Below are 23567 nucleotides of genomic sequence, written 5' to 3' on the forward strand. Positions count from 1 at the left end.
TGCGCCAGCCAGCAAAGTTGATCTCTTTTCCCTAGGCCCACCAGAAAGGTAAGTACTCCAATACTGAAGGAAGCAGACTCATCCCAAAGGTCACCCTCAATGTATATGTTTTGTGTAGGAAACCCAGAATAAACACATCCTGGGAACTTTAAGGCCAGAGAGCCCTATTGGTTCTACAGAAGTCAAGTCAATACCCTAGCAGGGAGAGAAATTGCTTCACTCACCATCAAACCTCCAACCCCAGGCAAGGAAGGGAGGGGAATGCTCATGTGACTTGTGCTGAAATAGGGAAGGAAGGGAAATGTGAGATGGGACTGGGAGTCAAGTGAGAGATATAGGGAAGGAAAGGAAGTGAGCAGGCACAGACACTGGCAGCCATCAGGAGTTCGAGCCTCTTTGACAGCAGGAGGCAGGAAGAAAGGACAGAAGTGGCTCTGGCTATGATGGGGCTCTTGCTGGGTCTGCTGTTCCTGGGCCACCTAATGATGGTCACCTATGGTAAGGCAGAAAATTGTGGCCTGGATGCTACTGCTGGTATGGGCAAAAGACTGGGGTGTGGGCGGTGGCATTGAATGCCGACTGAGGAAAGACTATTTCTGCTGAGCAGGAGTTTCTCAGCCAGTACTGCAGACTCTCTCAGCTTTGGTAAGAAGAGAGGGAGGTAGTTGAAGGCTGGTGAAGGATCCAGGAGGTAAAGAAATGGAAAGTATCCACATATTTTTATGGTTCTTGTTTTTATCTCTCGGACATTCAGAAGGTACCTAATGCTTCCCAAATCCCTCCACCATCTGCTGTCTTTCAACTGAAATTCTACCATTATAACTTCAGGCTTTGATCCCTGTTCATACACATATCTCCCAAAGAAGGAATGTTGTTGAAGAGCTAGATATGACCTTAAAAGTAATCTTGAGTCATCCTTCACTGTTATACTTCCAGTGACTGCTAGTTCACTACTTTTCCAGGCCATCTTGTTTATTCAGGGGAATCTCCAACTGTTAGAAAGTTATTCCTGATATTAAACTAAATCCACTTCCCTGTGGCTTCTCTCCAAATGTCCCAGCACTGTTTCTTGGATACACAAAGATCATATCTGCTTCCTCTATACTGTGACAGCCCTTAACATTTATGAGAATGAACATCATGTCCCCTTGACCCATCTATTATTCAAGCTAAACAGCCCCACATCCTTCAACTTGTCTTCACAGAACTTAGTTTCTTACCACCTTCTTGGGTAACTCACTTCCCTGTCAACATGGCCAAGATTGTCTGGGGTAATAATGGGAAATTAATGTTGGACACATATTCCTAAAGAGGTCTGACCATAGCATAGTAGCATTATTTCCTTGGGTCTTCTTCCATCTTTATTTCCATGAGAATTGAGATAGTCTGTTAAGAAAATAAGACTGTGTAATAACTAAATGCAACCTATGGTAGGTCAAAGGGGTTCTTGCTGCACCCCTGCTTCTTTCATATTTTTAGATATAAAGGTTGGATGGTATTAACTGTGTGTCCTTTGTACGGTCAGAAAGAATCCAGCTTACCATAGCTGACTCAGTTAAGGCTATCTTATCCTGGGGCTCTATGATCCATCAAATTCTAGAACTTCAAGCTAGAATTAAGTCACCTAAAAGGGAAAAGCATTGGTGGCAGAATTAATGTTCCTATAAATAGTGTTCTTTCTAGAACTACAATATTTTCATTTTCTAACACCTTTTACAGTGCACTTCCCTACCTTTCTTCAAATGTGTTGGTTTGAGGTGGAACTCATAAAGGCAGGGCTGGGGCTCATGGAAACATTTTTTAAAAGTTAAATTTAAATCATGTGTAGGCATGCACATGAGAGCTCATATGTTTATTGTGTCATCCCCAGACTCTGAGGTCCTCCAAACCTTGGAGCAGGGCTTTCATTTGAGTGTAGGGTTTTACAGTATAAGACCTGAGATTCAGGACATACTGAATGGCCAATAATGCCTTTCTCTCCCTGGATCTTAGCGTACCCAGCTCATTTGTACAGTGAGGGGATCATGTTAGCTGGCCTCAAAGGATCCTGCCAACTGGACAGCTCTTTAGGACTATTTGGTTTCACTTCTGAAAAGCTTCTAGGGGCTTGAATCAACTATTAAGCTTAAGACACATGTTGAAATAATTATAATAAAAATAAATAATAATATTTGAATTTTATGAACATTATAAAATTTTATAAACATTTATTATCTAAGTTAATACTCTATCTAGGAGGCAACACAAAAAAGGAAGAGTGGCCAGACACAGGAATGTGGGGTTATGGTAGGAGGAACAAGATTCAAAAAGGGATCCATACTGAGTTCTGTAAAAGGGTCCACACCCAGAAAACTAGGTCTTTCCTTTCTTTAAGGCCATTACACAGGCCCCAGACTTTTGTTCCCTAAGTCCAGGTCCTGGACTAGAATGGGCCCCATATTCTTCCCTCTTTCTAAAGTTAAACCCTTTTCCAACAAGCCTCTTGAGTCAATGTTCATCCCTGGTATTTCTCTTGAAGGGAGCTAATATTTGAATACAATTCAATTCTTTCCCAAGGGAAAAGAACAAGGCTCTAAAGTTCTAGGAAAATATTTTTAGAAAGTAGCCAACAAATGGGCGAATTCTTTTCCAGGCAGTCAGGGGATATTATCCAATCATAGGATAACATCCCTTTAAGCCATGCCAAGTAGGCCCAGGTAAGGGGGTTGCTGGCTTTAGCCACAACTGAAGCCAGAAACCCCTTAATAAGTTTAATAAGTTAAGAAGGTAAGAAGGCAGTAGCTTCTGAAAGCCTTTATTCTAGGCCTTGAGGCCAAGATCTGTTCCTGCTATCTGTGTCACTTCAGATAATTATCTTTCTCTCTCTGAGCCTCAGCCTTGCCCATATGTACCATGAGGGAATGTGACTAAGTGGTTTATAAAAGCCCTTAGATGTATGCAGTTCTAGAAATCTCTAAAACACTATCTTGCCTGGTCCCCCAAGACCTGTTGTACTAAGTACCTAACCATTTGGTGGTTTTCATGGCTCTATAATATGTAGAGCATCCACTCAAGTGTTGAGGCTTTCCTGAAATAGATTTTCCCTAACCAATCTTCCAGGAAAGTCAGGAGTATTGGTTAATTTGGCCAACAATTCACATTGACTTCCATGCCAGCCCTGTTTTTGGAGGCAGAGGCTACTGTGTGCTTTTTGGCTACCCTACAAGCCAGGGATGGCCTATTACCTGCCCATAATTTGGTGGGTTCCATCAGGTTGTGAAGGGTGACTTCCTTGCCTGATCATGCCTTAACTTCTCTTTTAGGTCATTATTAAAGCTGACTATGATCCAATCTAATTGATCTATCCACCTTAGGGAAAACATAGTGAAGATTTCTGTAGGATAAGAAGAATCAAGACAAATATGAGAAGTTTCCCTTGAAACATGGGACAGAACTGGCATTTATCCAACACCTACTGAATGCCAACCACTATTCTAGGTGCTTTAACACCTATGAGCTCATTTTATCTTCATAGTAATCCTCTGTGTAAGGTTTATTATCACCTGCATTTTATTGATAAAGCTCAGACAGGTTTAGCAATTTACCCACGGTCACACAGACAGATATATGGTAGAGCAGACCTTGGATTTATATTGGTGTTATTATTCTTACTCATCATGCAGCCTTTCACTACCCTCCTGAATTTACTAGGCACTCCTACTCAATGTTTTTTTAGGTTCTCTGAGTACCACAGGGATTGTTGGAATGTGTAAGTCAATGCTATTGAGGTTACCTTCACTTTGTAAATAAAAGTACTTGAGAAATGGTAAAAAGTTACCTTTCTTGTGATGCCCTGTGCCTACCATATACTTTCTCTTTATTCTACTACTGAACAAGTAGGAAGAAGAGGAGAAAAGAACACTAAAAATAAGGAGGACAAAGAGGATAAAGATGAAAGGATGGGTGGAAGAAAGGAGAGGGGAAGAAAAAAAGTGAAAATGGAATAACATGAGATTATTAGAAGTCTGGTTATGAACTCTGTCCCATAACCTTATTCTGAGGTGGAAAAGTTATGTTTGACCCAATGCTAAAAATGACTTCCAGGACTGGGAAATTGGGACTGGCTGTCCTTGTTCTTGACAGAACAGAGTGATCTATGTGAGAATCCCCAGCAAGTTCCCAGAGAGGATAATGTGAGCCAGGTCTTGTAGTTTCCCCAAGATTAGAGGGAAGACATACATATGCATAGACAAAGGCATTTTCAGCTGCTCTAGATGTCCTCAGAGCAGAATTATGCTCTGTTCCCCAGGAGGGGAGTATGAGAATGATTTTAGGAAAAAGGGAGATTTGGGACAGCTGGAGGAAGATTAGTAGAAAAGAGCCACCCTAGCTCCCAGGTGGGTGTGCCATCTATGTCTGTATTCTTCTTCTGTTGCCCATCTTCAGGCCATCCCATCCTTGAAGCACCTGAGAGTGTGACAGGACCTTGGAAAGGGGATGTGAATATTCCTTGCACCTTTGCTCCTCTGAAAGGCTACACCCAAGTCTTGGTAAAGTGGCTGGTACGACGTGACTCAAACCCAATCACCATCTTCCTACGTGACTCCTCTGGAGATCATATCCAGCAAGCAAAGTACCGGGGCCGCCTGCACATTAACCGTGAAGTTCTAGGAGATGTGTCCCTCCAACTAAAGACCCTGGAGATGGATGACCGGAGCCACTACACTTGTGAAGTCACTTGGCAGACTCCTAATGGCAACCAAGTGGTGAGAGATAAAATCATTGAGCTTCGCGTCCAGAAACGTGAGTCACTGAGGGGGTAGGAAAGTACTGATAGGCAACGACTCAATAGAAGACTATAATCTTAGGAAACCCTGAGAAACCCAGAGACATTTGTTCTAATCAGAGGAAGTGTACAGGCAAAGTATCCACAGGAATACTTTCATGGCATAATTTTAAAAATGTTGGGAAGGATTCTTGGCCTTCAAATCCCTACTCCTTGAGTGTCATAAAAAGTCTTGCATCCATAGCTTTGTTGTCCTCTTTGGGCTCTGGGTCTTAAAACTCATAAAAATGAGGATATCTTATCAGGATATTGGATATTGAATTTATGCTGACAGAGAAGCTCTGGAGACAGGGATGCAAGGGTCAGCTAAGATGAGTTTTGTTGACTTGATAATTTTACAAATATCTCCTGTAATTCAAAGGCTAAATAATCCCAAAACTTCTAGAGCTTAAAAAAAAGCTATATTATCTTTTTACAGTCAGTTGATTTTTAACTACAGGTAGTCCAAAACCCAGATAATACAAAACAGTACCTAATCTTCTAAAGGAAGGTATTTTTATTTACATTGTCCTGTTTGCTTCTTTCTTCCAAAGTCAGGACCCCCTTTTAGTTCCCTTTGCAGATATGTACATATCCCTATACCCTGAAAATATGTTTCAGTTTTGTGTTCCCATATTCTTGTAACTTACCAGAGCCTCTTCTCTTGTCTTCCCTTTGCAGTCCCTGTTTCCAAGCCCACAGTGACAACTGGCAATGGCTATGGCTTCACAGTGCTCCAGGGAATGAGTATTAGCCTTCAATGCCAGGCTCAGGGTTCTCCTCCCATCAGTTATGTTTGGTACAAGGAACAGGCTAACAACTCAGAACCCATCAAAGTAGCATCCTTGAGTACCTTACTTTTCAAGGCTGCAGTGTTGGCTGATTCAGGCTCCTATTTCTGTACTGCTAAGGGCCGGGTAGGCTCTGAGCAATGCAGCAACATTGTGAAGTTTGTGGTCAAAGGTGAGCAAACCTCTCTCCTGGTGAGCATATCCATGGACAACCTGATTCTAGATACACCTCAGTAGAATGTCTATTCCAGAGAAGAAAGATTGATATATGTGTGTGTGTGTGTGTGTGTGTGTGTGTGTGTGTGTGTGTGTGTGTGTGAGGGCGGGGGGCTGGAGGGGTATTGGGTTGTAAAATCACAAAGAAAGAAAAATTTTGGACTGGGGGAAATAGGGCAAGAGATAATACTTGAGCTGCTGTAGGTAAAATAAAGATGGTAAAGGGGAATGTGACATTTACTAGATACATAGTTTCTTTCAATTTTCTTCCCTTTTCCTATAGCCAACTATAAGTTCTAGTTCAGGTGTCAATGAAGACTAACTCTGGTTAATCAAGGTCTGGCTATTTCTTACAACATTATCCTGGGAATACTACAAACTGTGTACATAAAGACTGTAGGGCCCTAGTTGGTTTGGCTCAGAGGATAGAACGTTGACCTACGGACTGAAGGGTCCAGGGTTTGATTCCAGTCAAGGGCACATGCCTGGGATGTGGGCTCGATCCCCAGTAGGGGGCATGCAGGAGACAGCCAGCCAACGATTCTCTCTTATCATTGATGTTTCTATCTCTCTCTCCCTCTCCCTTCCTCTCTGAAATATATATATATATATATATATATATATAGTAGGCAGGGGTTTAAATGAACAGCTCAGCAATGATATATCTAAATGAGTCTTGCTGCCTTCCAAGAGATTTCTTTAGAAGGGAAGACGTGTTTTCCCACAAGCCTGCCATTGCTCAAAACATTTTGGGAACAAACTGTTTTTAGGGAATTGTCATCAGAACCTCCTAAAAATCACTATCCTCTGAGGATAGCTCTATATAAGGAATGTCATCAAACTGGCTCTCACCGATTGTGTTAGGAGACTGATGTTAGTTTGAGACTCCTGTGTTTGACTGAAAGGATTTGTTTTCCAAGTTGAGTTGTAATAACAATGTGCATTCTGTAGGTTTTGGTCTATTAATTTTGGGGGAAACAAGTGTTGTCTTACTCTGAGATAATTATATGAATACTGGCCCAGTTCTCTGAGAGTTTACAATCTGGTCAAGCAGAGAGAGCAGGGAATGTCCAGAAAGTCCAAGACTGTGTACTTTAAAGAGAAACAAGTTGAAATTTTCACCTTTCTGTAAGTTAGTTCCTAACCCATCTGGTTAGGAACTTGATCACAACCAATCAATCTGTATATTTCTTATCACAGTCCATGCTTACAAGCAATAAAGCAATGCTCATGATTTCCTTTACTGACAGATAAAGAAACTGAGGCTCAGAGGAATTACTCTGAACCTTCCAACTTTTCTGCTCACTGATACAAGCTTCTTTCACTTCAATATTTATTTTTACCTGCCTCCTTCTCTACTTAAACCTTGTCCCATGAATCTGGTCCCCTGTTTCATATCTGCCTTATTTAGGTCTCAGCTCCTCATCCCTCTCCCTCAACCACTGTGCTGTTTCTCAGTTCTGGAATAGACCGTGTCTTTGCTCATGCTCTTGGACTACTGAACTCTACTCACAAAAAAATACAGATACGCATTACCCCATGTTTGTCTTATACTCTGTGACATCCAATTATTGTAGCCATGCTGTATGCCAATAAATTTGCTCATTTTTGTCCTATTCCTAATATCAGTTATTCATCTTCTCCTTATCTAAGAAGATCAAGGTGAATTTTTTTAACCACCTTCTCTGCCTTAACTTTTCTGTACCCATTACCTCTTGGATTAAAGTAAGATGTGTCATTCTTCTCTCCACAGCAAACCCTCTACTTGAGGTCTTCATTTCAGTGACTCCAACCCCCTGTTCCATCCATTATTCTTGACCTAATCCTACTATGTGTGTATATATATGCCTAACATATGTATGTAAGCCTAGTATATATATGTAAATAATATATATATATATCTACACTAATAAAAGAGAAAGATGCAAATTAACCATCACTCCACCACTCTACTACACCCACAAGCCACGCCCACCAGCCGATCAGGAGCAAGTATGCAAATTAACCCAACTAAGATGGCAGCAGCTATGGAGCTGGAGCGAGCAGGAGGCTTGGGTTGCTCCCGGTGATGGAGGAAGCCAAGCTTCCCGCCTGCCCTGGCCAGCCCTGGGCTCTGCTCAAGGCTACAAAGTTTCAATTATAGAAGATAAATAAATCCTAGATACCTGCTTCCAGCTGGCCATGGCCTCGGCTCAAAAAGGCACTGAAAAAAAAAGAAAAAGAAAAAAAGGAGAAGCTGGGAGCTTGGGTCGCCGGGGACCGTGGCCAGCCTGAAAAGGGCCCCCAGCCCCTCACCCAGGCTGGCCACACCCCCATGGGGGTAAGCAGACCAGCAGGGGGTCCAATTGGGGGTTAGCAGACCATCAGTGGGGGTCAGTTGGAGGTGATCAGGACAGTGGGGGGGCAATTTGGAGTGAGCAGGCCAGCAGGGGGGCAGTTGGGGGCAAGCAGGCCAGTGGCAAGGGAAGGTGGGGGCGAGAAGGCCAGCATGGGGGGCAGTTGGGGGTGATCAGGCTGTTGGGGGGCATTTGGGGGTGAACAGGCCAGCAGGCAGAGTGGTTAGGGGCAATCAGGCAGGCAGGCAAGCAGGTGAGTAGTTAGGAGCCAGCAGTCCCGGATTGAGAGAGGGATGTCTGACTGCCGGTTGAGGCCCCATCCCTGTAAACTGGCAGTAGGACATCTTTTAAAGGGTGCCAGATTGGAGAGGGATATCCCCCCTCCCCATGCACAAATGTCATGCACTGGGCCACTAATATATATATATATATGCTTTTTTTTTACATTCAATATTATTTTGTATTAGTTAAAACAACATAGTGGTTAAATGATCATATACTTTACAAAGTGATCCCACAAATGTTTCAAGTGCCCACCTAACACCACACATAGTTATTATAATATTATTGATTATATTCCCCATTTTGTACTTCACATCCCCATGACTATTTTGTATCTACCAATTAGTACTTCTTAATCCATTACTGAGCCCACCAAACCTTCCCCCGGCTCTGACAACTATCAGTCTGTTCTCTGTATCTATAAGTCTATTTCCATATTATTTGTTCATTTATTTAGTTATTTAAATTCCACATATAATGAAATCATATGGTATTTGTCTTTCTCTGACTTATATTGGCTATTTCAAATAATGCTGCAGTGAATATAAAGGTGCATGTATACTTTCAAATTAATGTTTTAGGTTTCTTTGGCTATATAGCCAGAGATGGAATTGCTGGGTCATAAGGCAGTTCTATTTTTAATTTTTTGAGGAACCTCCATATTCTCCATAGCCGCTAAACCAATCTGCATTCCCACCAACAGTGCATGCGGGTTCCCATTTCTCCACATCCTCAACAACACTTCTGGTTTGTTGATTTATGGATGATTGCCATTCTAACAGGAGTGAGGTAATATCTCATTGAATATTTTTAAATTTTATTTTTTGTAAAGAGAGAGGAAAAGAGAGAAACATTGATTTGTTGTCCCACTTATTTATGCATTCATTGGTTGATTCTTTTTTTAAAAATATATTTTATTGAATTTTTACAGAGAGAAAGGGAGAGGGGTAGAGAGTTAGAAACATCGATGCGAGAGAAACATCAATCAGCTGCCTCCTGCACACTCCCTACTGGGGATATGCCCGCAACCAAGGTACATGCCCTTGACCGGAATCGAACCTGGGACCCTTGAGTCCTCAGGCAGATGGCTGGTTTGGCTATCCACTGAGCCAAACCGGTTAGGGCTCATTGGTTGATTCTTATATGTGCCCTGACCAGGTTCATAGGTTGATGACCTCTAGGTTCATAGGTTGATGCTCAACCACTGAGCAACACTGGCTGGTCAGGGGCCTTCATTTTAATTTGCATTCTCCGGTGACTATTGATGTCAAACATCTTTTCATTTATCTACTTGTCATGTGTATATGTCTATTCAGGTCCTTTGCCCATTTCATAATTGGATTGTTTGTTTTTTTGGCATTGAGTTATATATGCTTTTAAAATTATATATATATATATATATATATATATATATATATATATATTATTGATTTTTTTTACAGAAAGGAAGGGAAAGGGATAAAGAGTTAGAAACATCAATGAGAGAGAAACATCAATCAGCTGCCTCCTGCACACTCCCTACTGGGGATGTGCCCACAACCAAGGTACATGCCCTTTACCAGAACCGAACTTGGGACCTTTTAGTCTGCAGGCCAACGCTCTACCCACTGAGCCAAACTGGTCAGGGCAAGTTACATATACTTTTAATAAAATTACTTATTATCCAGTTATCAGATGTATCATTATGCATATGTTCTTCTATTCAGTAGGTTGTCTTTTCCTTTTTCTGATGGCTTCTTTTGCTGTAAAACTTTTTAGTTTGATATACTCCTGTTTGTTTATTTGTCCTTTGTTTTCTTTGACCAAGGAGATCTATAAGAAAAAATAATTGCTGCTTATGTTTTTTTCTAGAAGTTTTATGGTTTCAAGTCTTACATTTTAACTAATACATTTTGCGTTTATTTTTGTATATGGTGTCAGTGGATATGTTTCTCTCTTTTTTTTTGCATTTATTTGTTCAATTTTCCCAACACCACTTATTGAATGGACTATTTACCCCATTGTATGTTCTTGCCTCTTTTGTCATATATTAATTGACTATATAGGCATGGGTCAATCAATACCTATTTCTGGGCTCTCTGTTCTGTTTCATTGATGTATGTGTCTGTTTTTATACCAGCACCATGCTCTGCTGTTTTCTTTACTCTAGCCTTGTAGTGTAGCTTAACATTAGGTATTGTGATACTTCCAACTTTGTCATCCTTTTTCAAGGTTAGTGTGACCATTCAGGGAATATATTAATTCTATGTAAATTTTTGGATTATTTGTGTTATTTCTGTGAAAAATGTCATTGGTGTTTTGATAGGAACTGTGTTGACTCTATAGATATCCTTGGATAGTATGGACATTTTAACTGTGTTGTATGTGGTTTCTTAAGTTTTTTTCTTCAATGTTTTATAACTTTCCAAATACAGGGTTAATTTACACCCTTGTTTAGATTTCTTTCTACATCTTTTTTATGCAATTGTAAATAAGATTGCTTTTAGTTTCTCTTTCTTTTAATTCATTATTGGTTTATAAAAATGCAACTGATTTCTATATAATTATTTTGTACCTTGATACTTTATGAATTCATTTATAAGTTCCAGTACTTTTTTGGTGAAATCTTTAGAGTTCTTAATGTCTATTATCATGTCATCTATAAATAATGGCAGTTTAACTACTTTTTTCCAATTTAGATGGCTTTTATTTATTCTTCTTGTGTGATAGCTATATGTAGGCCTTCCAATACTATGCTGAATAAGATTGATGAAAGTGGACATCTCTGTCTTGTTCCTAATCTTAAGGGAAAGACTTTTAGTTTTTCTCCATTGAGTATGGTGTTACCTGTGGGTTTGTCATAAATAGCCTTTATTATGTTGATGTATGATCCTCTATTCCCATTTTGCTGGAGTTTTATCACAAATAGATGCTGGGTTTTATGAAATGCTTTTCCTGCATCTATTGATATGACCATATGACTTTAATCCTTTATTTCTTTTATGTTGTGTATCATGGTAATTGATTTGTGGATATTGAACCATTTTTGCAAACCAGGAATAATTCCTAGTTGATCATTGTAGTTGATCTTTTTAATGTATTGTTGAATTTGGTTTGTGAATATTTTGTTGAAGATTTTTGAATCTATGTTTATCAAGAACATTGGCCTATAATTTTCTTTCTTTGTAATGTCTTTATCTGGATTTGGAAGCACAATAATACTGGCCTTGTAAAATAAGTTAGGGGGTACTCCTTCCTCTTGAAATTTTTGGAATACATTGAGACAAATAGGTGTTAGTTCTTTGAATCTTTGATAAAATTCATCTGTGAAACCATCTGGTCCAAGACTTTCATTTATTGATAGTTTTTTTCATTACTGCTTAGATTTTGCTTGTAATTAGTCTGTTCAGATTTTCTATTTATTTTTGATTCAGTCTTGGAAGATTGCATGTTTCTAAGAATGTATTCACTTCTTCCAGGTTGTTCAATTTGTTTGCATATAATTGTTCATAGTATTTTCTTATAATTCCATGTATTTATGTGGTATCATTTATTTCTTCTCTTTTATTTCTGATTCTATTTATTTGGGTCCTCTCTGTTCTTTTTCTTGATGATTTTCATCAAAGGTTTATCAATCTTGTTTATCTTTCCAAAGAACCAGCTCTTGTTTTCATTGATCATTTGTACTGTTTTTTTAGACTCTATATTATTTGTTTCTGCTGTGATCTTTATTATTTTCTTCCTTATAGTAACTGGATTTGGTTTGTTCTTTTTCTAGTTCCTTTAGGTGAAAGTTTGGATTGTTTATTTGAGATATTTCTTGTTTCTTGAGGTGGCCTGTATTGCTATTAATTTCCCTCTTAGGATTGCGTTGCTGTATCCCATCGATTTTGAGTTTTTGAGTTTTCATCTTCATTTGTATCAAAATATCTTTTTATTTCTTTATTGATCTCACTGTAATCCATTCATTGTTTAGTAACATGTTATTTAGCCTGCAGGAGTTAGAGTGTTTTTCAGGTTTTTTCCTTTTAATTGATTTCAAGTTTCATACCATTGTGGTCAGAGAAGATGCTTGATATGATTTCAATTTTCTTATACTTATTGAGACTTATTTTGTGTCCTAACATGTGCTCTATCCTAGAAAATATTCAATGTGCACTAGAAAAGAATGTATATTCTGCTATTTTAAGATTAAATTCTCTTGAAATAGCTTTTAAATTCAACTCTCTACTGTATCATTTAAGTCCACCATTTCCTTGTTTTTCTCTCTGGAAGATATATCCATTGATTTCAATGTTGTGTTAAAGTCCCCTACTGTGATTGAATTACTGTTGATTTTTCCTTTTATGTCCATCAAGTTTGGCTTTATGCATTTAAATGCCCCTGTGTTGGGTGCATAGACTATTACAAGGGTTATATCCCCTTGTTGGATTGAATTTTTATTATTATGTAATCTTGTTCTATGTCTCATATATAGCTTTTGCTTTAAAGTCTGTTTTGTGTGTCATAAATACGGCTATCCTGGTTTTTATTTTTGTTTCCATAAAATATATTTTGCATAACATATCTTTTCATCTCTTTGCTTTCAGCTTGGTATGTATTTTGATCTGAAGTGAGACTTTTCTAGCTAGCATATATGTGAGTCTTCTTTTCTTATCCATTTAGCTACCCATTGTCATTACATTGAAGCATTTATTCCATTTAACTTTTTTTAAATTTTTTTACTGGTTAAGTTATTACATATGTGTCCTTATTCCCACATTACCCACACCCCCCACTCATACCCTCACACCCCTGTTGTCTATGTCCATTGGTTAGGCCTATATGCATGCATATAAGTCCTTTGTTTGATCTCTCCCCCTTACTCCCACCCTCCCTTACCTTCCCTCTGAGGTTTGACAGTCTGATTAATGTTTCTCTGTCTGGGGATCTGTTTTTGTTCATCAGTTTATGTTGTTCATCATATTCCACAAATGAGTGAGATCATGTGATATTTATCTTTCTCCAACTGGCTTATTTCACTTGACATAATGCTCTCCAGTTCCATCTATGCTCTTGCAAATGGAAAGAACGCCTTTTTTTTTTAGAGAGAGAGAATATTTTTTATTTTATTTTTTTAATTAATAAATCTTTATTGTTCAGATTATTACAGATGTTCCTCTTTTTTTCCACCATAGCTCCCCTCCACCTGGTTCCCACCCCACCCCATTCCCTTACCCTCTGCCACTGTCCTCATCCATAGGTGTACGATTTTTGTCCAGTCTCTTCCCGCACCCCCCACACCTCCTTCCCCCCAAGAATTGTCAGTCCACTCCCTTTCTATGCCCCTGCTTCTATTATATTCACCAGTTTATTCTGACTTAATTTTTAGGTTCACTTGTTGATAGATATTTATTTGCTCTCACTTTATTGTTCATAATTTTTATCTTTACCTTTTTCTTCTTCTTCCTCTTCTTAAAGAATATCCTTCAGCATTTCATATAATCCTGGTTTGGTGGTGATGAACTCCTTTAGCTTTTTCTTGTCTTTAAGCTCTTTATCTGACCTTCAATTCTACATGATAGCTTTGCTGGGTAGAGTAATCTTGGTTGTAGGTTCTTGCTATTCATCACTTTGAATATTTCTTGCCACTCCCTTCTGGCCTGCATGGTTTCTGTTGAGAAATCAGGTACTCCTTTGTAGGTAAATAACTGTTTTTCTCTTGCTGCTTTTAAGATTTTCTCTTTGTCTTTAGCCCTTGGCATTTTAATTATGATGTGTCTTGGTGTGATCCTCTTTGGTTTCCTCTTATTTGGGATTCTCTTCGCTTCCTGGACGTGTAAGTGTAAAATGCAGAGACAAAGAAACATGTCACAAATGAAAGAAATGGAGGAAAGCAAACTAATGGAGGACATAGAGTTCATAACCACAGTTATAAGGCTACTCAAGAATCTTCTACGAACCTGAGAGGAACTTAGTAAGACCTTCAAGAATCTTAATGAGAATGCAAAAAAAAAAAAATGGAAAAGGACCAGTCAGAAATTAAACATAAACTGACTGAAATTAAAAATAATATACAGAGATCCAACAGCAGACTAGAGGATCCCAAGAATCAAGTCGAAGATTTGAAATACGAAGAAGCAAAAAACACCCATCTGGAAAAGCAAAATGAAAAAAGAATCCAAAAATATAAAGATAGTGTAAGGAGATTCTGGGACAACTTCAAAAGTACCAACATCCGAATTATCGGGGTGCCAGAAGAAGAGAGAGAGCAAGATACTGAAAGCCTATTAGAAGAAATCATAACAGAAAACTTCCCCTACCTGATGAAAGAACTCCTTCTTTATTACTGCAGCATAGTATTCCATTGTGTAGATGTGTTTTATAATCCACTCATCTACTGATGGGCACTTAAGCTGTTTCCAAATCTTAGCTATGGTGAATTGTGCTGCTATGAACATAGGGGTGCATATATCCTTTCTGATTAGTGTTTCAAGTTTCTTGGGATATATTCCTACAAGTGGGATCACTGGGTCAAATGGGAGTTCCATTTTTAGTTTTTTGAGGAAACTCCATATTGTTCTCCAAAGTGGCTGCACCAGCCTGCATTCCCACCAGCAGTGCATGAGGGTTCCTTTTCCTCCACATCCTCTCCAGCACTTGTCGTTTGTTGATTTGTTGATGATAGCTATTCTGACAGGTGTGAGATTGTACCGCATTGTAGTTTTATTTGCATCTCTTGGATGATTAGTGACTTTGACCATGTTTTCATTTCATATGTCTCTTGGCATTTCTTCTGTCTTGTGTTGAAAAGTGTCTATTTAGGTCCATTGCCCATTTTTTTATTGAAATATCTTCTTTTTGTTAGGTTGTAGGAGTTCCCTGTAAATGTTGGAGATTAAACCCTTATTGGTGATAATATTGGAAAATGTGTTCTCCCATGCAGTGGGCTTTCTTGTTGGTTTGTTGATGGTTTCTTTTGCTGTGCAAAAGCCTTTTATTTTGATGCAGTCCCATTTGTTTATTTTCTTTTTAGTTTCCATTGCCCTAGGAGCAGTATCAGTGAAGAAATTGCTCCTGCAGGAGTTAGAGTGTTTGGCATATGTCTGATATTTTTCTGCCTGTGGATTCCACTACTATTTTTATGGTTGCCCATCTTATTTTTAAGTCCTTTATTCATTTTGAGTTTATTTTTGTGTATGGTATAAGTTGGTGGTCTAGTTTCATTTTTTTGCAAGTATTTGTCCAATTTTCCCAACACCATTTATTGAAGAGGCTGTCTTGACTCCATTGTATGTTCATGCCTCCTTTGTCAAATATTAATTGAGCATAGTCGTTTGGGTCAATTTCTGGATTCTCTATTCTATTTCATTGATCTATATGTCTGTTCTTGTGACAGTACCAGGCTGTTTTGAGAACAGTGGCTTTGCAATACAGCTTGATATCTGGTTTGGAGATCCCACCAATTTTGTTCTTCTTTCTCAGGATTTCTGCAGCTATTTGGGGTCTTTTTTTATTCCAGATGAATTTTTGGAAAGTTCATTCTAAGCCTGTGAAATATGCCACTGGTCTTTTAATGGGGAATGCATTGAATCTATAGATTGCTTTGGGTAGTATGGACATTTTGATGATGTTGATTCTACCAATCCATGACCACGTTATGTTCTTCCATCTGTTTGTCTTCCTCTATCTCTTTTTCCAGTGTCCTGTAGTTTTCCACATACAGGTTATTTACCTCCGTACTTAAGTTTATTCCTAGGTATCTTAATTTTTTTGGTGCAGTGGTAAATGGGTTTGCCTTTTTAGCTTCTCTTTCTGTAAGTTCATTATTGGTGTATAAAAATGTCATTAATTTCTTGGCATTAATTTTATATCCTGCTACATTGCCAAATTCATTTATTAAGTCTAATAATTTTTTGTTGGGGTCTTTAGGATTTTCTATGTATAGTATCATGTCATCTGCAAATAAGGACAGATTTACTTCTTCTTTTCCAATTTGGATGCCTTTTATTTCTTCTTCTTGTCTAATTTCAATGGCTAATACTTCCAGTACTATGTTGAACAGGAGTGGTGAGAGTGGGCATCCCTGTCTTGTTCTGTTCTTAGGGTAAATGGTTTTAGTTTTTGCCCATTGAGTATGATGTTGGTTGTGGCTTTTATTATGTTGAGGTATGATCCTTCTATTCCCACCTTGCTGAGAGTTTTAATCAAGAAAGGGTTCTGGATTTTGTCAAATGCTTTTTCTGCATCAATTGATATGACTATGTGATTTTTATCTCTCAATTTGTTTATGTGATGTATCATGTTTATTGATTTGCGGATATTGTACCATCCTTGCATACCCGGGATAAATCCTACTTGGTCATGTTGTATGATCTTTCTGATGTACTGCTGAATCAGATTTGCTAGCATTTTGTTGAGGATTTTGGCATCTATGTTCATGAGGGATATTGGCCTGTAATTCTCTTTCATTGTGTTGTCTTTATCTGGTGTTGGTATGAGGGTGATGCTGGCTTCATAGAATGAGCTTGGAAGTGTTCCTTCCTCTTGAAATTTTTGGAATAGTCTGAGAAGGATAACTTTTAGTTCTTCCTTGAATGTTTGGTAAAACTCCCCATGTGAAGCCATCTGGCCCTGAGTTTTTGTTTGTTGGAAGCTTTGTGACTGCTTCAACTTCTTCCATAGTTTTCAGCATATTGAGATTTTTAGAATCTTCCTGATTGAGTTTTGGAAGGTTGTATTATTCTAGGAATATGTCCATTTCCTCCAGATTGTCTAGTTTGTTAGAATAGAGTTGTCCATAGTATTTTTTTTTAACAATCCTATGCATTTCTGTGAGGTCTATTGTTATTTTGCCTCTTTTATTTCTGATTTTGTTTATTTGGGTCCTCTCTCTTTGCTTCTTGGTGAGCCTGGCTAGAGGTTCATCAATCTTGTTTATTCTTTCAAAGAACCAGCTCTTGGTTTTATTTATTTTTTATGTATTTTTTTTTTGTTTTATGGTTTGTTTTACTTTGTTTGTTGTTGTTGTTGGTCTTTATGGCATTTATTTCCCCTTTAATCTTTATAAACTCCTTCCTTCTGCTCACTCTGGGATTTTCTTTTTGCTCTCTTTCTAACTCTTTAAGTAGTAGAGTTAGATAATGTATTACAATTTTTTTCTTGTTTTTTCATGGTAGGCCTGTAGAGCTATACACTTCCCTCTCAGGATTGCATTCAGTGTGCTCCATAGATTTTGGATTGTTGTGTTTTCATTGTTGTTCATTTTCAGGATGTTTTTAATTTCTTCTTTGATTTCCTTGGTAACCCTATCATTATTTAATAGCATGGTATTCAGCTTCCAAGTGTTTGAATTTTTTGATTGTTTTTATTGTAGTTTATTTCTGATATTATGCCAATGTGGCCTGAGAAGATGCTTGATATGATTTCAATCTTCTTCAATTTGGGGAGACTTTGACTGTGATCCAGTCTGTGATCAACCTTTGAAAATGTCCCATGTGCACTTGAGAACAACATATAGTCTGTGGATTTGGGGTGAACTGTTCTGAAGATGTCAATTAGGTCCATCTGATCTAGTGAGTCATTTAGGATTGCTTTTTCTTTGCTGATTTTTTTTGTCTAGAAGATTTATCCAGAGATGTCAGTAAGGTATTAAGTTCCCCTTACTATGATTGTATTTTTGTCGATCTCTCCCTTGATATCTTCCAGCAGTTTTTTGTTTGTTTGTTTGTTTGTTTGTTTTGTTTGTTTGTGTGTTTGTTTTGTATTTGGGTGCTCCTGCATTGGGTGCATATATGTTTACCAGAGTTCTATCTTTTTTTGTATTGATCCATTTAGTATTATGAAGTGGCCTTCCTTATCTCCTGTTATGGCCTTCACTTTGAGGTCTGTTTTGTCAGATATAAGTATTGGTACCCCAGGTTTTTTTCTTATTTCCATTTGTCTGAAAGATATTTTTTCATCTTTTCACTTTCAATCTGTGTGAGTCCCTTTGAGGTGGGTCTCTTGTAAACAGCATATATATGGGTCATGTTTTCTTATCCATTCAGCTCCTCGATGTCTTTTGATTGCAGCATTTAGTGTGTTTACATTTAAAGTTATTATTGATAGTTACTTCTTTGTAGCCATCTTTATTTTTTGTGCCTGTGTTCCTTCTTCCCTTTTTATTTCTTCTTTCTACACCAGTCCCTTTAGTATTTCTTGCATTGCTGACTTGGTAGTGATAAACTCCCTTGGCCTTTTTTTTTTTTTTTTTTTTTTTTTTGTCTGTGAGCTCCTTATTTCCCCTTCAATTTCTAATGATAGCTTTGCTGGATAGAGTATTCTTAGATTCAGTCCCTTGCTTTGCATCACTTTGTAAATTTCCTTCCATTCCTTTCTGGCCTCATGTGTTTCTGTTGAGAAATCATTTGATAATCAAATGGGAGATCCCTTTTAGGTAACTTTCTGTCTCTCTCTTGCAGCCTTAAAGATTCTCTCTTTGTCCTGAATGTTTGCCATGGTAATTAGGATGTGTCTTGGTTTGGATCTTTTTGGGTTCATCTTGTTTGGGACTTTCTGTGCTTGAATGAATTTTTTCTTCCCCAAATCAGGGAAGTTTTCGGGCATTATTTCTTCAAATAGGTTTTCCAAACCTTGTTCCTTTTCTTGTTGTTCTGGCACCCCTATTATTTGTATGTTGCTCTATTTCATGTTGTCCCAAAGCTCCCTTAGGCTCTCCTCCTGTCTTTTAATTTTTTTTTTCTCTCCAATTGCAGTTCATTTTGGGTGTGTTTTTCTTTCCTGTCTTCTAATTTGCTAATTCAGTCCTCTGCTTCTCCTAGTCTACTGTTGAAACTTTTCAGTGTTTTTTTTAATTGTAGGTATATCACTCTTTATTTCCTCTTGATTCTTACATAAGTTGTTGATTTTTTTCATCCATCTGGTTTATGATCTGTATGACACTTATTCTGAATTCTGTTTCTGACATATTTTTTGCCTCTATTTCACTTATCTACTTTTCTGGCTATTCCTTTTTTCTTTCGGGGGTTTCTTTGTCTCCCCATTTTTGCTATCACCAAATGATCTAGGTGTTGAGTCATACTGGGGCTGCTCCTCAGACAGCAGCAGCTACTCAGGTGGCAGCTGGTCCAAGGGTGGGCACTGCTCATGCAGCTGCTTACAGCAGTGATGGCTCCTCCGGCTCGTGGGGGTGGGCTGCTTGCACAGCTGCTGCTCCTTGAACAGTCACTGGCTGCTTGCGCAACTGCTGCTCCTTGGACAAATTCAGGTTGCTGGCGCAGCTGCTTCTCCTCGAATGTGGGAGAGCTTCCCGTGGCTGCTGCTCCTCAGATGGGGGCAGGCCACCCATGGCTGCTGCTCCTCAGAAGGGAGCTGGCTACTTGCAGGGCTGCTGCTCTTTGGATGGGGCTGCTTTCACAGCTGCTGCTCCTCAATCAAGTATAGTCTGTTTGCTTGGCTGCTGCTCATGTGCTCACGGTGTCCAGCGCTAAAGCATCAGGCCAGCTGGAGCGGAGCCCATGGCCAGGGTGGCTCAAATCTTGTTGTCCATGGGACCACAGCCAAGGCAGCAGTTCCCTGTCGGGATTTGCTGTAGAGTCCTAGGTGGTGTCTTAGGGCTCCCTGGGTGGAGGTGAGGCTGGGCTCTCAGTCATAGTAGCTCTCCCCTTCAAGATGGCATGGCCTCTGTGGTAGAGCCAGCTGCCCTGGGACTGTTTGCAGTGGTAGCAGAGGCTGTCCGGCTAGAAGAGTCCAGTCCACCAGCCCCCGCAGGTTCTGTGGGATCTAACTGTCCCTCACTCATGTACACACACACACACACACACACACACACACACACACACACACACAAACACACAGCACACATCCACACACTCCCCTTTCGCTCCCTCATTCATTCACACTCTCTCCCTCACTGCTGTCCTCCTGGCTGCCATCTTCCTGCCTCTGTAGTTGGGTCTGGAGTGTTATTGACCCATTCATGGATGGAGTCTCCTCTCTGGGTGTCCGGTTACGTGACTTGCTCTCTACCATGTTGACCAAACAGGACAAAATCAACTCAACAAGACATGACACAAAGGGAATAAAACACGAATGTACTCATGGCACTGATAACCCCAATATAAGTGACCACCAGGGAAAAGAGAATTAGGGGAGAGAAAAGAGAGCACAAATAATATGGAGGAGAGAAAAAATGGAGGAAGTGGGGATCCGTTTTACAACCTAGTTACCTAAGTCTCAAGGCACCACTTAGTGGATTAGTACCTGCTGCAAGCATTTTGTAGCCAGAAGTTGCCAGTGACCTGCGCTGTCAGAATTCACACAGCTGCTTCTACCAGGTTGCTCTGCAATGGTGGGGGATGGGAAAAAAAGCAAGGGAGCTTTGTGTATTCTGTGTCTTTGCTCTCTCCAGTGGGTTTAATTGCAATAAGTACAGAACACTTAGGCTGAAAAGTTTGTTTTGTTTTCCCCAGTGTTTTCATGAATATTTTACTGTCGAGTGGGCCACAGAGGAATGATGGTCAGGTACTTGTATCTGTAAAATGTTTTGTCTGCTACTGATGAGCTATGGAATGCTGGAAACTTTTACACTGTCTCCTGCTCCTGACTCTGTGCCAAGGCTCAATATATGATAGTAACTATGGCCTGACTGTTCTCTCTCTCTGCTCCTTTGGTTTGCTCAGTAGTTATGGTTTGCACCATGTGTCCACCACCCAAAGTCAAATCTTCTCTTGTCATCTTATATTAGGACCCTCTTCTTCCTCTACCTCTTTCTCTCTAGCAACCACCACACTGCTGTTTGTGTTCATGAATTTCAGTTTTATATCCCACATATGAGCTTTTTATGACTTACTTATTTCACTTAGCATAATATTCTCAAGGTCCATCCATTTTGTTGAAAATGGCGTTATTTCATTTTTTCTTATGGATGAGTAGTATTCCATTGTGTATATGTACTACATCTTCTTTATCCAGTCCTTTATTATGGGGCACTAGTTATTTCCAGTCTTGGCCATAATGCTGCAATGAACATAGGAGTGCATATATCTTTGCAAATATTTCTAGTTTTTTAGGTATATGCCCAGTAGTTGGATTGCTGGATCCTATGGTAGCTCTATTATTAAGTTTTTGAGGAATTGTCAGACTGATTTCCATAGTGATTGTACCAGTCTACATTGCCAACAGTACTGAATGAGGGTTCCTTTTTTTTCCCACAACTGCTGCAACACTTGTTATTGCCATCCTTTATTTTCAATCCATTTTCATTTTTAAATCCTAAATATACATGGCATGTAATTTATGCTCTTGTATTTTTTTTCCCAATCTCTGCTTTTAAATTTAAGAGTTTAATCTGTTTACATTTAATGTAATTGTTAATAAGGTACCATTTCTTTGAAATTAGTTAATTTTTATATTTTGTCTTTATTATTCCTCTATTTTTCTTTATTGCTGTCTTTGGTGTTAAATAGAAGTTTTCTAGTGTACTTAGTAATTTCTTTTTTGTTTCTCGTACCATATATTTTTAGATATTTTCTTGGTGGCTGCCCTAGGGACTACCATTAATTATTAATTTACTATAATCTAGTTTGGATTATACCAATTTCATTTCCATAGTCCATAAAATTTGTGTGTCTATGTAGCTATATTCTTCCTCTTCTTATGCTGTTATTGTAACAAATTTTATCTTTATACATTGTAATCACATCAGCATAGATTTATAATTATTGCTTTCTATATTTGTGTTTTAAAACAGGTAGAAAAAATGTTACAAACAAAAATACATTTATAATTTCTTTGTACTGAATAGTTACCTTTACTAGTGCTTTATTTCTTCATTTTGATTCAAGTAACTATCTAGTACTCTTTCATTTCAGACTGAATAATTTCCTTTAAAATTTTTCATAAAGCAGATCTGGTGGAATTAAACTCTCCCAGTTATTGTTTATCTTAATATGCTTTAATTTCTTCTTTGGTTTTGAAGGTAGTTTTGATAAATATAAAATTCTTTTTTTAAATATATTTTCATTGATTCCAGAGAGGAAGGGAAAGAGAGAGAGAGATAGAAACATCAATGATTACAGAGAATCATTAATCAGCTGCTTCCTGCATGCCTCCTACTGGGGATCAAGCATGCAATCCAGAGATATACCCTCACCAGGAATTGAACTATGACCACCTGGTTCATAGTTCAATGCTCAACCACTGAGCAACATCAGCAGAGCTAAATATAAAATTCTTGACTGATAGTTTTATTATTTTTTTTATTAAACTTTTATTGTTCAGATTATTACATTTGTTCCTCTTTTTACCCCCATAACTCCCCTCGACCCAGTTCCCACCCCACCCTCCGCCCTCACTCCCCACTCACTGTCCTCATCCATAGGTGCACGATTTTTGTCCAGTCTCTTCCCATATCCCCCACACCCCTTTCTCCCCCAAGAATAGTCAGTCCATTCCCTTTCTATGTCCCTGATTCTATTATAATCACCAGTTCATTCTGTTCAACAGATTATTTATTCACTTGATTCTTAGATTCACTTGTTGATAGATGTGTATTTCTTGTTCATAATTTGTATCTTTACCTTCTTCTTCGTCCTCTTCTTAAAAGATACCTTTCAGCATTTCATACAATACTGGTTTGGTGGTGATGAACTCCTTTAGCTTTTTCTTATCTGGGAAGCTCTTTATCTGACCTTCACTTCTGAATGATAGTTTTGCTGGATAAAGTAATCTTGGTTGTAGGTTCTTGGTATTCATCACTTTAAATATTTCTTGCCACTCCCTTCTGGCCTGCAAAGTTTCTGTTGAGAAATCAGCTGACAGTTGTATGGGTATTCCCTTGTAGGTAACTGAGTTTCTTTCTCTTGCTGCTTTTAAGATTCTCTCTTTGTCTTTTGCTCTTGGCATTTTAACTATGATGTGTCTTGGTGTGGTCCTCTTTGGACTCCTTTTGTTTGGGGTTCTCTGTGCATCCTGGACTTGTAAGTCTATTTCTTTCACCAGGTAGGGGAAGTTTTCTGTCATTATTTCTTCAAATAGGTTTTCAATATCTTGCTCTCTCTCTTCTTCTGGCACCCCTATAATAAGGATGTTGGTACGCTTGAAGCTGTCCCAGAGGCTCCTTACACTGTCTTCGTATTTTCAGATTCTTTTTTCATTTTGCTTTTCCGGTTGGGTGTT

At 38.7% G+C, this 23567-nt stretch overlaps 1 protein-coding gene across 5 annotated transcripts in view; it reads left to right on the forward strand.

Annotated features, from left to right (window-relative positions):
- The first annotated feature begins 314 nt into the window (after positions 1-314).
- The window catches only part of VSIG4 (V-set and immunoglobulin domain containing 4), a 41729-nt gene continuing 18476 nt past the window's right edge, over positions 315-23567 (forward strand). For 3 of the 5 annotated variants that reach the window (XM_036305456.1, XM_036305458.1, XM_036305457.1), the window contains exons 1-3: positions 317-498; positions 4426-4782; positions 5486-5767. In XM_036305456.1, the coding sequence (XP_036161349.1) occupies positions 441-498; positions 4426-4782; positions 5486-5767 (697 nt within the window). In that variant the 5' untranslated portion in view covers positions 317-440. Of the gene's footprint in view, positions 499-4425; positions 4783-5485; positions 5768-23567 lie in introns of all 5 variants that reach the window. The other 2 variants (XM_036305455.1, XM_036305459.1) reach the window with 2 other exon arrangements.

The sequence above is a fragment of the Myotis myotis genome, unplaced genomic scaffold, assembly GCF_014108235.1.
Source record: "Myotis myotis isolate mMyoMyo1 unplaced genomic scaffold, mMyoMyo1.p scaffold_m19_p_4, whole genome shotgun sequence".
Classification (NCBI taxonomy): domain Eukaryota; kingdom Metazoa; phylum Chordata; class Mammalia; order Chiroptera; family Vespertilionidae; genus Myotis; species Myotis myotis.